The following is an 18,268-nucleotide window of genomic DNA, read 5'->3' as shown; positions in this document are numbered from 1 at the left end:
CCCAGCTGAATGTACGGAGGTTTTGCTCCTATTCTCCTTCAAATTTGCAGAGATTTGAGAGAGAAGATAAAAAAAAATCTGAAGAACACTATTAGCTGTTGAATTCGTATTGCAAGTCATGAAAGTCACATTTGCCCTCCTGAACTGTGCGGGGAAAGTGAAAGGTCCAAAGCTGTTTAGTGAGGTGTCAGTGTAAGACTTTGAAGAAGCACCCAGAACAGCTTCGCAATGCACATCAGAAGATCGGTACAAGTGCACCTTCTCAGTTTCTGGGTAGGGAAGTGAGAGGGATTACCTGCAGGGAAGTCTCTCATGAAGAGAAGGAGACATTACATGCAGGACTACAGGTATTAATTTCTTTAAAAACACCACTTGGGCAATATTGTATCAGAGAAAACCTGTTTGAAAGAGTTGGTTAGGTGATGGGTTAACTCAAGGCTGCCTCCAGAAATTAATGAAGCAAGGAAAGATTCCAGGCTGAGCTGGTGCAAAGGATCCTGAACTGATAAACACTGCCCTGTTACAGGAGAGCCTGGCACAAGCTGCAGCTCCAGCAGCTACAGGAGCTGGAAAACTACTGCCATCCCAGCACGGCAGGCACTTCTGAATCCTGAAGGCAGGTCTTCATACCTGAAACACCTTCAGCTTCCCATAGAGCAGGCATGAGTCAGTGCCAAGTACTCTTGGAAATCTCAGCCTCAGTGTGTCCCTTATGTTTATGTCCTTAGCTTCAAAGCTGACAGCAAGCAAGAGTGCTGTGCTCTGAGCAGAGTCAGCGGTTCCTCTTTCCTACAAGAACCTGAAATTTCTGCATGTAGGCGTTCCTACAGCAGACACTGGGAAAGGGGATGCAGCCATCCAAAAGGAAGGGTCTTGCTGAATTGCACTGAATATAATTTCTCTCTTACAATGGGAGCTCACAAGAAGTCAGGCAGGGTCCTGGAAACACGAGGATTGCAGGACTGGTAAGCCTGTAAAGCCCTGATAAAGCAGCATGGCCATTTCAGAGATTATTCAAAACTAACTGAGAGTGGGGATGTGGGGGGGAAGCTTCATGTACCACTTTGCCACATTTCTTTTGATGTCAAATTGATTGTTTAGTTTCCCCTGCAAGAGACTCCGCCTCCTTTCAAAGTCCCCTTAAAACCTGCAGAGATTTTATCCCAGTGCAACTCCTGCTTCGCGCTTAATAGTTACACAGGGAAAGAGCAGCAAATGTCCTCAGTCCCACTGCAGAGGATTCAGACACCTGGTGCTTTAGAAAACTGCTGCCCTGACAAAGAATTTCTACTTGCATTGAAGTGTTTTTTGGCTTCCATTTATGTTTTCTTGACTCTAAAAATAATTTAAAGGAAGGCATCGCTTGCTGCTGGCCTGGAAAACACCTTCCTTTCCCTTTTTTTTCTTCCTTTTTTAGAGGGAAAAGAAACCTGAAGAAGAGAGTTGTTCTTTAGTTTCTGCTCTTCAAGTGTAGGTTAAAATGCCAGGCAAGAAGGAGGAGGCCCTTGGCATCGCTCATCTCCTCCTGGAACTGCATTGCATCACTCGGAAAACAGGGCGAGAGGACATGAGACAGCTCATCCCGATGTCTTTTTAACAGCTCTTGGTTAAAGGCATGGAAATTCATACCACCAGCATCTACTGCAAGAAAATGAGCAGATGCCAGAAGATTTTCTGTTACAAGGAATGAAAAGCCATGGGTGTGTTTTCTGTTTTTAACACCAGCAACATTTCGCAGGCTGACTCCCTCGAGGACAGCGGCAACTGGACGGCAGCAACCCAGTTCACCCAGCCAGGATGGAGGATTGCTCTGTGGGCCATCACATACTCCTTCATTGTTATCACATCCATCATTGGCAATGCCACCATCATCTGGATTATTCTGGCACACAGGAGAATGAGGACAGCTACCAATTACTTCATCGTTAACTTGGCTCTTTCAGACCTGCTGATGTCCACTTTCAACACCATCTTCAATTTTATCTATGCCAGTCACAATGTCTGGTATTTTGGTGAGGAATTCTGCAGGTTTCAGAATTGGTTCCCCATCACTGCAGTGTTTGTGAGCATTTACTCCATGACAGCCGTGGCTGCAGAGAGGTAAGAGGCGAATGAAGAAGAAAAGGTCCGAAAAGATCCCCTGCAAGTCATAAAAAAATCATTGCAATAGTTTGTGCAATTGGCCCCCACTCTGTCAGATGCCTTATCAGCAAAGTGGGAGGAGGGCCAGACTGTGGGGTTTGATGCCTATTATAGCATGATCTCCTGTTTTATCCCTGGTCTGAAATCACACCTAAATCTGTAAAGAGGGGAAGTGGCTGGTATTTTGTTGTTCCCACATTATTGACCATAAATTTTTTCCCAGTCATCCTGAACACTCTTTTGTGCGTTTGTTGGGTTTTTTTAAACTGTGAGACAGATATACCCGGAAAAAGGAGAATATGCTGCAGGCTGCTGAAACTATCAGCACCCCCAATCCTGCTGTGAGTCCAGCAAACCACTAGAAATAATGGGAGTTAGATCAGAAATGGCAGAATCTGCTCCCCTGGTTCACTAGAATGACTTATTCCAAGAGGGAGGGAAGTAATTACAGTGATCCTGTTTGACTTCTGGGGTAATTTGGTATTTTCATAAAATTCACTTCCATCTGCCAAGTCACTTTTACTTGAGCTTTCATTTCTGGAGTCTGACTGTGTTTACAGCTCATTGTTAAATAGCATGAAGCTGTTTTGCTTTTTACGAGAAAGTGACCAAAAGTCTATGGAAATTTCCTCTCTTAAAAGCGATAGTGTGTGCAAGAAGCAGAGAAGGTTATTTCCCTTTAGGCTCTCTACCCTCCTTCCTTCCATCCCTCCATTACTTCTGCTCTCCCTGCTGCAGCCTCACGGTGAAGGACTTCCCTGGGGCAGCCTGACCCGGCACCCAGGAATACCGGCAGTCCTTTATCAAAGCCCTGCTCTTGACTTTGCAGTTTCCTTCAGGTTTCCTGTGATCCTTATCAAGCGCCCATATCCACAAGGGTCCTTCCAGCTCCCTCGGGAGGGGAGCCAGCGTCCCTCTGGAGCCATCCGAAAACTGAAAAGCATTGCTCCCTGAGCCATCAGGGTCACTTCCCCAACTCCCCCCCCAGCTCGCTGCTCAGATCACCCCGGCACACCCAGTCTCAGGAAGCAATCACGGACCAATCACACCAGATAAACAGGCTAGGAGAGGGAAAAGGGCTTTTCCGCACGTGTAATGCCCGCTGACACCTGTGCAGGAGCTGGGGGCACGGCACAGTACAGGACAGCTCATGAGGACAGGGCTGAGGGACGTGTTTATCAGCCTGCAGTTGTCCAGATGAAAGCAAATCCCTATTTAGAATCAATGGCAGCTCACTTTTAGACTCAAATACTCTTTTGCTGCTCCTGGCTGTAAACCAAGGGTTGTTGATAACTGCTATTTTATACATGTTGTCTGCCAAAGAATACATTTAAAAAGCCTGTCCTCATAGCTTCCTACTCTTGTTCCTTGGGGATTTTTGGTGAAAGCACCTATATAGGCAAAATCTCTTTAGTCACATGTCACGGATCAGAAAGAAAACTTGGCACCTCACTGCAAACCATATTTAGCTATTCTTTGCTTAGCCTTAAAATAGATCCTGACACAGTCTCCTGGAAACTCAACGCTTCCATTTATTGTTATGAGAACCTGTGTTCACTCCAGCTCCAATGTTTAACTTTGATAAAACAACATCTTTTGAAGTGGTTTATTGTAAGGAAGGAGGCTAAGAAGTGACAGCTCCAAGTGATTTTTGTCTGCCATGGAGAAGACTCTGGTGATATTGCTCACCATTGGAGTTTCCCCATTACCAAATCAGCTGTTTCCACTGCAGCACTCAAGGCAGAAATGGAGTCTTCTCAATCAGCTCAAGTTTCACATTCCAGTTAACAAAGTCCCCTATGACCTGTTTGGGAAGTGCACAGGAGTGTCCAAAATTCAGCTTGTTTCGTCTACATGGATGAGGACCAGAGAAAGCATGCTAAGATTGTGGTCCCAGCATCCTGGGATGTCACACTGAGAGAGGGCACAAGGAGCACAAGCAGCAGGGGGGCAAAGGCAGTGCTGCCACACAGCATGAGGGGCCAGGAGACCTCAGCAGGTTTGGTAAATCTCCCAGCTTGCAGGAGCTTGCCTTGGGGGTGCATCCCTGGCAGAGTGGGAAAGCCTCCACCCAGCCCTGAAACACCTTTGATGTCTGCAACATGGGCTGCAGTGACAGCACAGTGGCTGGCATCATTTATTCCTGGGACTTGCCATTCATTGAGGGCCACAGATCATAGTTTCAGGCACTTCTGTGGGCAAATACTCGGGAGAATATCCACCAGTGGATTCCTCCCTGACCAGACTCGAGCACTGTGTAACACTGCCTGTGGCAAGCTAAAGAAAAGTGAGGTGACATGAAAATTTTATAGCTAAATAAGGCCCTGCTGCTGTGCAGCCCTGGACTGCTCACTGTGCTGCCTGTCCTGCAGCAGTGACTGGGCCAGAGCTCCCTACCAACAGCCTGGCCAAGAGACAGCACAGTTTGTCAGATTTTTGCTATGAAAACCAGGAGGCAATGGGCATTTTCCACTCTATTTTGCCTTTGTAACATCCATGACAAAGAATAGGGAAAGCATGACAAGAAATGCATAATTGATTATGTACTCATTACAACACTGTGCATTTCCACGCAGGGAACTTAAAACCAGAGAGCGCCCCAGGCTCATGAGTAATCCAATAGTCAGATGTGCCATGAGGGCTTGGAGCAGGTGTGGGATGGAAAGACAGCCCTTTCCTCTGCTGCAAGCACAAGTGCTCAGGCAGTCACAGACAGAGGTAGACAGCACAAGTTTTCCACAAAAATCAGCGGGGGAAAAAGTCAAGGTAAAGGATACTCGAGACCCCAGTCTGCTCTTGTGATAATATGAAGCATCAGAGATTGACATAATTAGGAGGAAAGAGCACTCTTGGGTGGGCAATTTTTGGTAAGGCACTTTAAAAAGTAATTAACAAAAAGAGCGAGAATACTTTTTACAAGGGCCTGAAGTGACAGGACAAGGCGGAATGGCTTCCTGCTAATAGAATGTGGGATTAGATAGGATACTGGGAAGAAATTCTTCCCTGTGGGGGTGGGGATGCCCTGGAACAGGGTGCCCAGAAAAGCTGTGGCTGTCCCATCCCTGGAAATGTCCAAGGCCAGGCTGGATGGGACTATGAGCAATCTGGTCTAGTGGAAGGTGTCCCTGCCCACGGCAAGGGGATTGGAACTAGGTGATCTTTAATGTCGCTTCCAATCCAAACCATTCTGGTATTCTGGGAAGAATTCCATAAAGGGAATGCTTGCAAAGACTATATGCAGAAGACGTAAAGGACTGCTTCCTCCTCACACCAGAAGCATCCATCCATGTGGGTTTGATGTATCCTGCCCTAAGACTTGCTATCATTCTCTTCAGAAAGAATTTAGTTCCTTATTATTTATGGCCTGGAGCCTATCAAAATGTCTATATTGATAAAGCCCACTATGCTGTCCTGTGAGTTTTTACACTTGCTGCATTTGTTGTAAAGATTGCCAATTTCACTGTAAAAGCACTACATGTTTCTTGCAGGTACATGGCCATAATTCACCCCTTCAAGCCCAGGCTCTCTGCTGGAAGCACCAGAGTCATCATTGGGATAATCTGGCTGGTGGCATTCGGGCTCGCCTTCCCGCAGTGCTTCTACGCCGAGATCATGATGGACAATGGAACCATGAAATGCATCGTGGTCTGGCCTGATGACGTTGGATCCAAGCACCAGCTGACGTAAGAGAAGTGATAAAACTCCCAATTCAGGCAAAGGTTAACCAGGAAAATAATTTCATCTCCAAACTGTTAGTTATGAGGAGTGCTGGGAGAGAGAGCAGGGGGATGTGGGGCTGGGGCAGCCCATCTAAGCTCAATTTAAGCCAGCTGTGGAAAAAGCCGCCAGGTGATCATGGGTCAGGGTAATCCTGAACCTGCCATCCTCCCCTGCTTTGAAAACTGGTTATATTATCTAGAACCCCTACATACAGGGCTCAGGGAATTGAAAAGAAACCAGGGCAAAAAGTCTCTAAACAAGCAATAAATCCTGGTTTCAGAGATTCTGGATTTTCTTCCTCCATCAAGCAGGAGGAAACTGGGTATCTTTAATGCTGAAAAGCCACATATTAGTTAAAAATTATGCTGTTCTTTGTGGGGGTAAAAGGAAAATAAAACCCGAGAGCCGCATGTTTCAAACATCCTAAGGTTTTATAGACAGATTTATCTGGGTACACATCTGCGCTCCCGAAAGCTCCTAAGCCTCACAGCTATTTCCTCCTGCTTGAAAGCAAGATTGTTCAAACAGATGAAACAAGCCATGCCCCGCATTTAGGGGATCTGCTGTGATTACTCGTTATTCAAAGCACGCGATGCACGGAGCAGTTTGACAGCTTTATCAAGCAAAATATATTTATACAAAGTAGCAATGGAAGAACTGAGGAACAGCAACAAATCGATTAACAAAGTGGAAACAATTTTTCAAAACCAAAACCCGTTGTGAAGGCTTTTGCCCTGCTCCATGCACGTGGGACATTTTCCCACACTCAGTCTTCATCTCTGGCAGACAGCTGGATGCCTCCTCAACTTAGCTATTACCAAACTCACTGGTTTTCACACTAATATATGCCAGCTCCATGAGCTTTGTATAATTTTGGCCAAGCTGCAGCATATTCAGCCAGTGGTTGTCAGTTGTTCCCAGTTCAGCAAAGAGTAAAATCAGGCTCGAACCTCTCATGTTGGGTGATGCTCCTCCTGGGTGTCCTTGTTGATACCCCTTGGCACAAGCTGGGGAACAGAGTGTGCCAGGCTCCTGTCAATTGAGGAGGAGGGAGAATAGATAAACACTAATATGTGAGTCACTGATGACTATTTCATTCAGATGAAAGGTGTGAGGTTTATTTCTCCCACATCCATGGCATGGAAAGGACTCAAATGAGTTCCCCAGCATGCTGACAAAATCCCTGTGGGCTGGAAAGGCTGGTCCTGAACATGGCAAATAGCAGGGCAGATTCTTTCTGGGATGTCCAGCTGAAGAGCAGCAGCTCCTGACCAGAATACATCACTCACTAGCTCTCTCTCTCTGAACAGCCTCAGATCCACAGGTTTTCATATCTTTCTAAGAAAGGAAGTTGGAAACATCGCTCCCCAGAAATCATACTGAGTGACAGGTTTGTTGGGACAGATGCCTGCAATACAGACCATGGAGAAAAATCCATGTGCAGCCATTCATATACTAGTCCAAATAACAAGGAAAAGAAGTATTAAGAAACTCAAAGAAAAACAAAAAAAAATTGAGAACTGGGTTCCTATGTTGACTGTGGGTCCTCTGAATCCTTTGCAGTTGACTAAAACCAATTTTCAAAATTTCTAGACTTCAGAACAAAGGAAGATCTTTTTCTGCAGGAAAAATGTGTTTAATTATGACAGAAACAAGTAAAAAAAAATTTAAAAACCCAAAGAATGCACTACTGACTGCCAGTGCCTGAAAAATATTTGATATAAAGGATATAGAAGTTTAACCAGAGTAAAGAACCTTAACCACACAAGATTTTTTTTTTTTTTTTTTTTCTGGTAACAGGTTAACTTTGCAGCAAAGTAGTAAAGCTACAAGACTAAAAGTTTCTTTTTACATGTGCTCAAGCTTAGGCTCCCATCCTCCCTTCCTCCTCCCAGGATGGGAACCCTAAAAGGGCTTTGCTGCACTCCACACACAGTATTAGACCTTCAGAAGAGGCACCACTCTGCGGACAATAAGAAAAAGTGGAAGACGGGCAGGGACAAACTCACCACATTTCACAAATACAGTATTTTTCCTTATGCAGCCACCAGTCTGGTATTTGCAGCCACCCCGAGGAGCAGATACCCCTGTGGACCCAAACACTCATTCCAACAGTGCTCTGCAAAGCAGCTGACCCCCCTCACTAATGTCAGGAGTAACCCCAGAGCCTTGTCAGACTGAGAAAGACCACTTGCACCCACCCAGCCTTTTGGGGTCACTGCCAGCAGTGTATGCCACAGCCCTCCCGCCTAACCCTGCTTTTCACACTGTTTATGTTAATTTGACAGTTGCTGTAATGGAGTGAGCAGGTTGCTCCCTTCCCATAAATGGTGGTTGCTTAAACTAATCAGCCCCCAGCATGAGGGAACCGGCAGAAGTTTGTGGGGTGACATGGAAAACTCGAAAGGGCTGAGGTAAAATACAGCTGAAGGGGATGCCAGTGCTTTCAACTGGAGCAGTAACTGCGTAGCCTGTTGGTGATACATTAACCATGTGTGCTCACACAAATAAAAACAGCCAGCTACACAAATACAGGCAACATCCCTTCCTCACTGTCTGCATCTTTGTGCACCCTGTTAGCAGCCAGATACCTTCTGCAGTCCCTGATCCAGCTTTTTTCCACTCTTGCCACTACCACATTCATCAAGTTACTCTGTAGTTTTTGGACTATTCCTTTTCCATACCTGTGATTTAAGGGCTTGTACTTTTACAGCTGTCTCTCTCTCCCGACTGCAGTGGGATAGCAAAGCTCAGTGCAGGTGGCCATGGACTGCAACCCTCTGCTAAAAGATAGGTGATGTTACCCTGTCTTGAAAGAGCAGTGAATCCAGCCCAAGGACGCCTCATCACACCACAAGAGAGAGATGAGCTTTTGCTGCTTACAGAAGTCCCTGTAGCAATAATTATAGGCAAAATTTCTTCTTTGTGGTTTTGTTACTAGAAGCCAGCATATATATCCAAAAGACAATTCCTGAAAGAGCCCTCCAAGAGCCATACTGACTGTGCTTGTTCTTCTCTTTCAGGTATCACATTGCCGTGATTGTCTTGATTTATTTACTGCCTTTAATGGTGATGTTTGTTGCATACAGCATTATAGGAATTACTCTGTGGAGCAGCACGGCTCCAGGCAACCACCTGAACAGAGTCTGCTACGAACACCAAATTAATGCCAAAAAAAAGGTCAGAAGTGAAGCTTAAATATAATTAACCCCAGCACACTAGCCCTGCTAGTTCCAGTTCCAAAATGGAGTTTGTGTTTGATATGAAATCTTGTGGGATTGGGCATGGAAGGTTAACAAAATATTTTGGGTCCAGGGTAAAGGGCATCACCCTGCAAGTTTGAAAAAAATGGTCATTGCATGCACCAGCCAGCCTTCAAGGAAGAAAGACTCACAGCAACAGGCTGGCTGCCAGCAGCCCTTAGAGAGTAAAGTCTGGTGTCCAGTGAATCCACAGGTTGCAGGATAAACCAGGGTAAAACTCTGGACAGGGTGGAGCAGTCTCAGTATAACAGCTGATATCTCATTTCCCTGCACATCTCTCTGATGTAGCTACAAGCAGTTCCTCTACAGAGTCCACTCAGTGCACCAGGAAACATTTGCTTTAACCCCTCCCTGTTCCCATCACCAGGGCACTCCCTCCCTGTTCCCAGTTTTCATTACCAGGGCTGGTTTCTTTGCCACAACAGTCCGGGTCTACATTCTATACACTGCACTTTGGGAGGGCAAACCAGACTCAAAGTGAAACCAGCACTTCCCATTGCCCCAGCAAGCCCAGTCACCCAGAGCCCAGGAATAACCCCTTGCTTTTGTTTTCCTAGTTTGTGAAGACGATGGTGGTAGTGGTGATCATTTTTGCCGTCTGCTGGCTGCCCTATCACATATACTTCATCCTGGGGAGCTTCAAGGCAGACATCTACCAGCAGAAGTACATTCAGCAAGTGTATCTTGCAGTCTTCCTCCTTGCCATGAGCTCGACAATGTACAACCCCATCATATACTGCTGCCTGAACCAGAGGTGAGTAGTGTGCACACATATGCACAGACAAAACTAAAATCTCAGCCTGAAAAAATGTGAATCTCTGGAGGTGAGAACAGCTGTGAATTTCAACTACAGTTCATAGGCCGAGTAGACAATTTATCCTCTGCTAATAACATGAGGTGGGATACCCTCTGAGTGAGGTTTTGACTCAGCCCTTAAGATTTTCTGTCTCCAAAAAAAAGCACAGACAGTAGGCATAGGATCAGCACAGCCACATTTTCACCCATTTCCACATGCAGACCATCCTACTTGCAAGGGAGGAATCTTTAATCCCTGCAATGCATCTGCTGAGCTAATGCTGGGCTGGCTCAGCCACCTGCTCCTCCCAGGTCGCCCCACCAGCACAGCCGTGAGCCCCCCATGCAGCCCTGGGCTCACCCCCATGGGAAGCAGGAGCAGCCCACGGGTGACCTATGAAGGTCCCATCGGGCCGTGTCACCATGAGGGAGCAGCTAGGGGAGCACAACCCCAGCGTGCCAAGAGATGTCCCTCTTGCTCTGCGCTGAGAGGGCTGCAGGATGCAGAGCGCACGGAGCTGCTCTGGCTGCCCCGCGGATCTCCGTGCCAAATCCTGCATCCATAACTCCCATCTCTCTTCAGCCTCGCTGCATGCAGTGAGCTCCAAAGGTAATAAATGCTTATCAGCACATTTCCTGCGCAGTTTCACTGGGATTGCACCAGCCAAGTTTAACTCCAGAGCAGTGCTGCAAGGCTCACTCCTTTGAGCGCTTCAAACAGCATCCTTGCCTGTGAGCTTGCAAAAGAAGACAGTTTTGCAGCCTATTCACCCAAACTGCATTTAACAAGAAACACACAAACGTGTCTTCCCCCTCCTCTCTCAGAAAGCAGACAGCTTCCTCATTTAATTATTCATGGTTTTTTAAAAAGCTCCCAGTGGGTAAATACATGTATTTTCCTCAGATGCTCTGTATCTCACAAATGCTGTTACCAGCACGGTCAGCACCATCTACTGAGCACATCCAAGATCCTGCCATTTCACTGATCTTATATGTTTACTTAAAATACATGGAAATCTGATCATAAACTCCCATTGCACCTCCCTCCACTGTTTTATGCACTTAGCTTTTCACTTCATTCCTTTGATTTCAGTAGAAATATTTACTTCCATAGTCATTCATAGGTAGAACCAAATAATGAGTTTGTTCATTCTCTGTGCAATTAGAAAGATCATTTCACCATTTAATTTCTTTTCTCACTTCTACAGGTTTCGGTCTGGCTTCAAGCTAGCCTTCCGGTGGTGTCCGTGCATAAAAGCAACAGAAAAAGACAAACTTAAACTTATGTCCCCATCTCTCTATCAGACAACTCACAGGAAGTCAAGAACAACAAGTTTCAACACAGAAACTCAGCTGAATGAGAAAGAGAAGACATCATTCACCCTCACCCAATTAACACTTTGATTTCCTGTTCCTGGTTCTGGCTCTATCCCCAAACACCATGCCAAGGCAGCAAATCTGCAGAAGCCTGAGCCTCTTTTTCTCTGGAGCAACTGTTTCCTACAGGACCTCTTTAGATGCCATCAGCATGAAAGGCAGTGTGTTGATAATACTTACATCCATGTAGGTCCAAATATCACCCAGCTATAAACTCATAAGTTTAGCCCTCCCTTACATCAACAGCTGCAATACAGAAAAGACATCATGCCCAGGAGGCCAAAAAATCAGTGGAGCAGATCTGAGGCAGGACCAATCAGTAGAATATAAATTATTCTCTTCTACATTGGGATCTCCTGATTTCTGTTCCACCAAGACACTTAAATTCAGAAAAGAGGCGATGAAGTAGAAAGGCTGGGGCTCACACGGCCCAGCTGGGATGGACCCCCGGGGCTGTGTGGGCAGCTAAGTCCCATGGCTCAGCAGCCCCAAGGCAGATAACATTGTGGACCAAAGCCTGTTTACAACAAAGGCAAATACTAACACATCCAGACTGAAAAACACAGCTTGCCCTCAAAATTTCCTGAATTCTGGGATTTTCATGCCTGCAATTTCACCAGCAGAGAGAAACAATTCCTTAAGACGTTGTCATTACATGGATTTCTACAACCTTGCCCCAAAATATGTTGTTGTCCTATTAAACTGTGCTCAAGTGACTCCTCCTTCACATTAATTGTGGTGCCTAATTTGGAGAGCAAGGCTCTCAGAAGAGTCAGTAGCCAGGGATGCCCACTGGCTTGGTCAGGGCTCATGGATCCAATCAGAATCCACCTCCTTTACCTCCTTTTAGTACTAACAGCAGTGACCCATTGCTGTCTTTTTCCAGATAGTCCCTTCATCTTCCCAGACGTACCCCATATTTACCCTCACTGCTCTTCCTAGATACAAAAATAAAAGGCTGAAATCTGTCATCTTCCCAGCCTGAGGCATTATGTGCAGGCATGAAAAACAGGAGAAGCTGAAATATAAACATTATATGAGAGTAATACAGCATTTGATAGTGGTGTGACAAGTTAGCACCTCACGATCACCTTCACCTCTCATGATAGGGTTGTAAACAGTATCACAGAGCCATTAAAAAGCTCCTGTAATGTTGACAAGATCCAGTTATTTGAAATATTCTCCTTTGCTCTGTGAAAACCAAACTACAAAGTGCTGCCAGGCTTAAATTCTGCAGTAAATCCAGAGAAAAGGTTCATGGCTTGAACCAAAACAGTACTCAGGGATGTGATTTTCCCAAGCCTGTTCCAATACAGGAACCAGACGCATGTTCCTTCTCCACTTCTCCACCTCCCTGGCTCTGTGGAGACAATTATGTTATGCAACAAACTTGTCCCACTAATGGACAAGAGAGCACAGGCCCCTCTGAAAAGGTTCATCATTTTAAATCATTCCAGCAGGTAGTTCCTAGTCCAGATGTTACCCAGCCAGCCTTCTCCCCTGGCCAGCCTGCTCTTCCCACAGCTGCACTGCTGGTGTGTGAGCAGCGCAGAGGGAGAGCAGCAAGAGGCATTTACAGACAGCCACCACCAAGCCATTCTGCCAAAGGGATTGAGAACCATTTGGGAGGGATATTCTGCCAGGCACACATTGCTGGGACCAGGCTAGACATGGCAAAGACTCCTGCTCTGAGGAACTGAAGGACCTTCTCATAGAGTTCAGTATTTGATATACATGAGCTGTACCTCCCCCTGCCCAGCCGGTGTGATTCTAAGGCCTTTAAACTCTGCAGCTTTCTAATGCAGAGCTTTTTAGACCAAACAGGCCTATCTTGAGTATCCCACCTTCCCCTCCCTCTTCCATCACACCTGAACAGCCACCCAGAGCCTATTCCAGATGCCCTGGTGTCACACATGTGCTGCCAGTGCATCCCCTGTGCAGTCCCTGACTGGCACTGATGTTCTCTGACAGCTCAAGGCATCTCTTTCTCTTGTTTGGAGCAGAAAGCAGAGGATGATTTCTTCATGTTGCAAAAGGAATTCTGTGTCCTGGAGGACTCACAGTGCAGATCCTGAGGTTTCATCCCATAGAAACAGCAATAGCTAAGGAAGCAGAGATGCTCTGAGCCCTTGCTATGTGGAAGAAAAGGCAGCTCAAGGCAGGCTACCTTATTCCTGTGATACATGAGGCAACAGGAACACCATGCTCCATAGTAAGTACATGCAATTCTTCATATAAATATAGACAGGACTAAATACCATGCAGCAGTAAAGACATCCAGGTCAGCAATAAATCCCTCCTCTGCATGCTTACTCGTGCTCTATGCAGCAAAGCAGTCCCTGCAGTCAGCAAAGAAAAACACTTGAAGAATCTCATTTTTATGGCAATGAAATGAACAAAAAGCACAGAACGGGGTTCAGAAGTTCAGAAACACTTTATTTTGCCTTCTGCTATTTTCTTAAGAAAACAAAACAAAACAAGGTCTGCTTATTTTAAAACCCATTCAAAAGGCTTCTGAGAGAACCCCAGAGGAGTAAGGAGCAGATGACATTACAACAGTGGTATGCAAATAGTCTTTTCCCCAGGAAATATAAGATTTTTGTGTTCATATTGCAGTAATTACAGCTTAACAGTTAAGAGGACTGTGATTTTATTCACCAAGCCTAAAAGCTTAAAGAAAGACATCTCAGTCATTGCTTGGATAACATTGGAGACATTTCTTCAGACAGTTATAGCTTGTGATTCACTTGGAACAGTTTCCTAGGGGTAAGAAGTAGTCTGGAAATGAAAATCCCACCAGGTCTCCCTTTGGAAAAGAACTGCCATGTCTTATCAAGTACATCAACTATGGTCCACGGTAGGAAAAGTTAGAAACACAAACTCACTCCCTATTTGTTATGAGCTGGATCCAATAAACAAAACGACCTATGCCAGCATCTCCAAAATTCACAGTCACCCTGAGACCAAGTTTAACTTCCACTTCTTGTTCACCCTCTCTCTATCCTGCACTGAGCCTGGCCCTCAGATGCCGAAGAGCTCCAAACCCAGGTCCCCAGGCACGGCTCACACCACCCCTACAGCACTGCCGATGGCAGGCACAAGATTTGCAAACCTTCAAGCAATTCAAATGCAACGTGTCCCCTGTGCCCAAAAGTTTCTCACCTTCTTCTGTCTCCTGTTTGGGGTCATAGCTGCACATCAAGGCTGTCAGAGATTATTCAAGCTGTAACATAAAATGGGTTATTGGAGAAGCACAGCTTCAGTGTATGAAAAAGGGGCTTTCATCTACAACTCCAACACAGGCTGTGCCAACCAGTGGTATATGAGCACCTGACACCAGGACTCTGCAGACATCAACCCTATGCACACAGGGAGCTCACAGGCACGTTGTATCCATCACAAGCCTAATGTAACCACACCACCCTTGGTGCAGCGCCCCGAGGTTTTCCTGCACTGCAGATCCCCCTGCACAAGACAGGGCAGGAGGCGCACCCAGACAAGCTACACAGCCCCTAAGATTTGGGCACTGTCAGCGCTGTGCCTCTGCTGAACTACATTAGGAAACACGAGGCATGGGGACCTGTGTGAATCTGACCCCGAATGCCCGGGAATAAAAACACACACACAAAACACAGGCACCACTGGGATTAGGTTGCAGCTCTCCCTACACAATAGCTCTTCCCAAAGCACTAAGCCACCAGCCAACAGCACCTCTTCCAGAAAGAACCACTAAACACCAGTTAACGCACATCAAAAAAGTTTAATATTTTCACAAGTATCACGTAACACTAGTACCGGAGCTACTAGTGTGCAAAGTAAAAAGACCCTCTACCTTTGCAAAACCAGTTAGGCATGCAATTTTTCAGGTAGACACACACTTAAAGCTGCAATGACTGTTTGTGACTCACAGGTTACTTTACAACATTCACTCACAGTGCACCATAATGCATATTGAAATGTTATCGATAGGTAGGGCAATCCAAATCTTAGGGGAGTGGAACGAGAACAAAGAAGAGTAGCCTGCAAATTTCCATCTACTTTCTGCAGGAAAAGGCAGCAGGGAAAACCATGCGGACATCTCAAATTCATTTTTGGTAGAAGAGTGGGAATTAAGGACTATTGTGTGGTTTCCCTCTTTGCAGAAAGCGGTGTGACTTGCAAATGTTACTCGACATGTACCTTCCTAACTGCTTCTCAATTTAAGTGATACAACTGGTATGCAGATATAATAATGGCATCGACTGGACAGAGGACAGGGTACACCATGTGTAAATGATCCTTGCTGTTGCTTTCATCCTTGGAATAAGCTGCATCCAATTTTGGCTTTGTGGGCTTTTTATGCACCCGGGTCCTCAAAGGCAAGATCAAAACGCAACCCTCCTCTTCCTTTCTGCGCACTAACTCTAGCTGAGTGTTTGTGTTCTGAGTGACTGCTGGGCAGTATTAAAGATTAAAGCTCTGTGTGGAAGCAAATACCCATTTAAGGCGAGAGACGGGAGTAGGCGCATCTGAGGGACGCAGTCAAGCTCCAGGTTCGATGGAAGGGCAGCTGCAGTGCCCTGACCCAGACTAACAAGAAGAGAGAGGAAATACTTTTTGTAAGAACCTAAAGAGAAGAATACAGCACAGCCGTGTAGGGACCATAGATCTACCGATTTCACAGGTCTGGAGATTTGGATTACCCCAGTCACCAACCACTTGGCTTTACCCTTTAGGGATTTCTCGCCGAAACGTGACAGATTTCGCCCAGTAATACAACACTACTCACATAAGCAATGGGGAATACCAGTAGAACCAGATCTGTGGGACAAGGGCATTTACTTTCACCATGACAAAAGAGGCAAGAAGGAAGCGAGTAAGTCGCGGTGTCAAGTCCCACTATAGAGTTACGTGCGTGCACAGTGCTGACACACCATAATGTGTTCACAACCGCTTTAGACGAAACAACAGCAGGTAGATATGCAGGAGGGAACTGTTGCTTCCCCTTCACTTAAAAGCATCAACACCCAGGTCTGGTGGTCAGCGTGCTGGCAGTGCGCTTAACAGGGATGCTGCAAAGAGCACGTTTGGTACGATGCAACGGTAGCTCTCAATGCACATCACTTGGGGGCAATTTCGTCTCAGACAACAACTGATTTTTGACAACTGCAGAAATTATAGACTGTTTTTTCCATGACCTACAGATGGGGAAGGTACCAACAAGGTGAGTAAGAAACATGCAGATTGGGGTCCAGAAACAGGAGATATTATTAACAGCACACATTCTATCTTGTATCCTATTTTTTTATGTCATTAGTTGTAATTTTCTTTTCCCCTGATAAAGCAGTGAGTTCTGGGTTTTTACCAGTTCTGACTATGCAGTCGCTGCTTTATGAGAAACACAAGACAGAATTGGGGCCAGGATTGTGGAATTCAGTTCTGCTCAGCCTCACGAAGCCTGCATCCCACCGCTGTGATGAGCGCTGCCCCTTTCCCGCTGCCGTCCTCCGACAGCAGGAAGGTCACGTCGCAGTTGGGTGCCAGGTCTTTGACTGTTTGGTGCATGATCCTTGAAAAGCTGTGAAAGGAAACAAGGGCAGTGGGTGAGGAAGGTCCTGCAGCACCTGTGGAGTGGAGCACTGCCACGGGCATTTGCACTGCATCCCCTTTCACTAGGGTAAGAACTAAAATACTGGAAACTAGGGTGGATTTGAAGCCTGGGAGCAGTAGGAGCTAAAGGAAAAAAGCACTTGCATCCCAGCCCTGCCTGCGTGAGGTTAACTGGGATCACTGATACCACAGGAAACAGAAAAGAACAGACCACATTAGCCACCTTCTTCCCACCCATCTGCCTCCATGCACACCAGAGGTGGGCACTAGTTCTCTTCTCCTGCCCCCAGCTCTTTTAGACTCCTGCCCTCACATGCATTGCTCTGCAGCAGCTCTTCTCCGCTGGACACTGAACAGAAACATCCTCTAAAGAGGTACCGGGCATTTCAGCACTGCTCTGTCATTGCCTGTCCAGAGCCAAGAGATCCTTCCCTTGCTATACAGCTTCCAATTCACTCAGCAAGCTCTGTCCCCTTCAATTTGTCACCACCCCAAGAATCTTTCACAAGTCATTCTTGATACTCTCATTGCCCTTCAGAAAGCTCTAAGCCCCCTGATTAAGACTTTTTTTTTTCCTGGCTCTTATCCCAGCAAGTGAGAGAGTCCAGTTTGGTGCGTCAAGAGGAAGGACGTACACGCAACACGCTACAGGCAAACAAATGCTGAGAAGGCAAATACTCACTGTGGGTGTAGTTTGTACAGAGTGCCATCCACACCAACCGTTATCTCCAGGTGCTCTAACCCTCTGTTCTCCCTGATTTTATCTACGATGGCAGCCATTCCAGCACCACACAGCTGAGCTGCTCGCCTTGACACTGCTCCGCAGACTGTCTTGACAATGATACTGTCATCACAGGTGCTGTTGAGCCCCAGCTGCTGGAGGATGGTTCGCACCTGCAGCAAGGCTAACCTGTCACTGTAGGAGGAAAACACGGTGTTACAGGTTTCCCTCAGTGAAGCCATAAACCCCACTGCACTGATGGCATGCATGGATCCATGCACCCACAGCAGGCAGCAGCCTCTACTGACAGCACAAGTGACCTCAGAGAATACAAATTCAGTCACCCTGCACCGTGCTGCAAGCAGCAACAGAGGCTCCAAGTCCAGCTCCGCACTGTCTCCCCTTCTCTTTTTAATTACAACCTTGGGGGGTTTTTCCCCCGTGAAGCCTCAGAGATTGCTTTAAAATACAGAGTCCAAGCAATAAAAGCACAAAAACACCCAGTAAGCAGTGCTCACTCAGCTAGTGTTCATTCAATTCCACAATCGCAGCTAAACACACACAAGGGGCCCAGGAAAATGGCTTGATTTCCAAACAAGGAAATAAAATGATAGAGTGAGGGAATCCTTGACAGCCCTTCCCAGGGTTTAGAAGTGAGCAT

General features: G+C 46.2%; 2 protein-coding genes across 4 annotated transcripts in view; one reads left to right on the top strand and one right to left on the bottom strand.

The window, feature by feature from the left end:
• Window positions 1-791: 791 nt before the first annotated feature.
• On the top strand, window positions 792-12,013 carry TACR2 (tachykinin receptor 2). Of its 2 annotated transcripts, XM_032115667.1 has the most exons (5): window positions 796-2,100; window positions 5,631-5,825; window positions 8,886-9,042; window positions 9,683-9,879; window positions 11,129-12,013. In XM_032115667.1, the coding sequence occupies exons 1-5, from the start codon at window positions 1,697-1,699 to the stop codon at window positions 11,322-11,324; spliced, it is 1,149 nt and encodes a 382-aa protein (XP_031971558.1). In that variant the 5' UTR covers window positions 796-1,696; the 3' UTR covers window positions 11,325-12,013. The 2 variants fall into 2 exon arrangements, with proteins under 2 accessions (XP_031971559.1, XP_031971558.1); XM_032115668.1 differs by lacking the exon at window positions 11,129-12,013 and having other exon boundaries at window positions 792-2,100; window positions 9,683-9,883.
• A 1,699-nt stretch (window positions 12,014-13,712) lies between these two features.
• HK1 (hexokinase 1) overlaps window positions 13,713-18,268 on the bottom strand; it is a 35,932-nt gene continuing 31,376 nt past the window's right edge. For both annotated transcript variants that reach the window (XM_032115665.1, XM_032115666.1), the window contains 2 exons: window positions 17,569-17,802; window positions 13,713-16,854 (listed from right to left, as the gene is read on the bottom strand). In XM_032115665.1, coding sequence (XP_031971556.1) covers window positions 16,710-16,854; window positions 17,569-17,802 — 379 coding nt within the window. In that variant the 3' untranslated portion in view covers window positions 13,713-16,709. The remainder of the gene's footprint in view (window positions 16,855-17,568; window positions 17,803-18,268) is intronic.

The sequence above is a fragment of the Corvus moneduloides genome, chromosome 8 (assembly GCF_009650955.1).
Source record: "Corvus moneduloides isolate bCorMon1 chromosome 8, bCorMon1.pri, whole genome shotgun sequence".
Taxonomy (NCBI): domain Eukaryota; kingdom Metazoa; phylum Chordata; class Aves; order Passeriformes; family Corvidae; genus Corvus; species Corvus moneduloides.
Note: the sequence above shows the minus strand (reverse complement) of the source record. Positions and strands in the feature narration are given on the sequence as shown.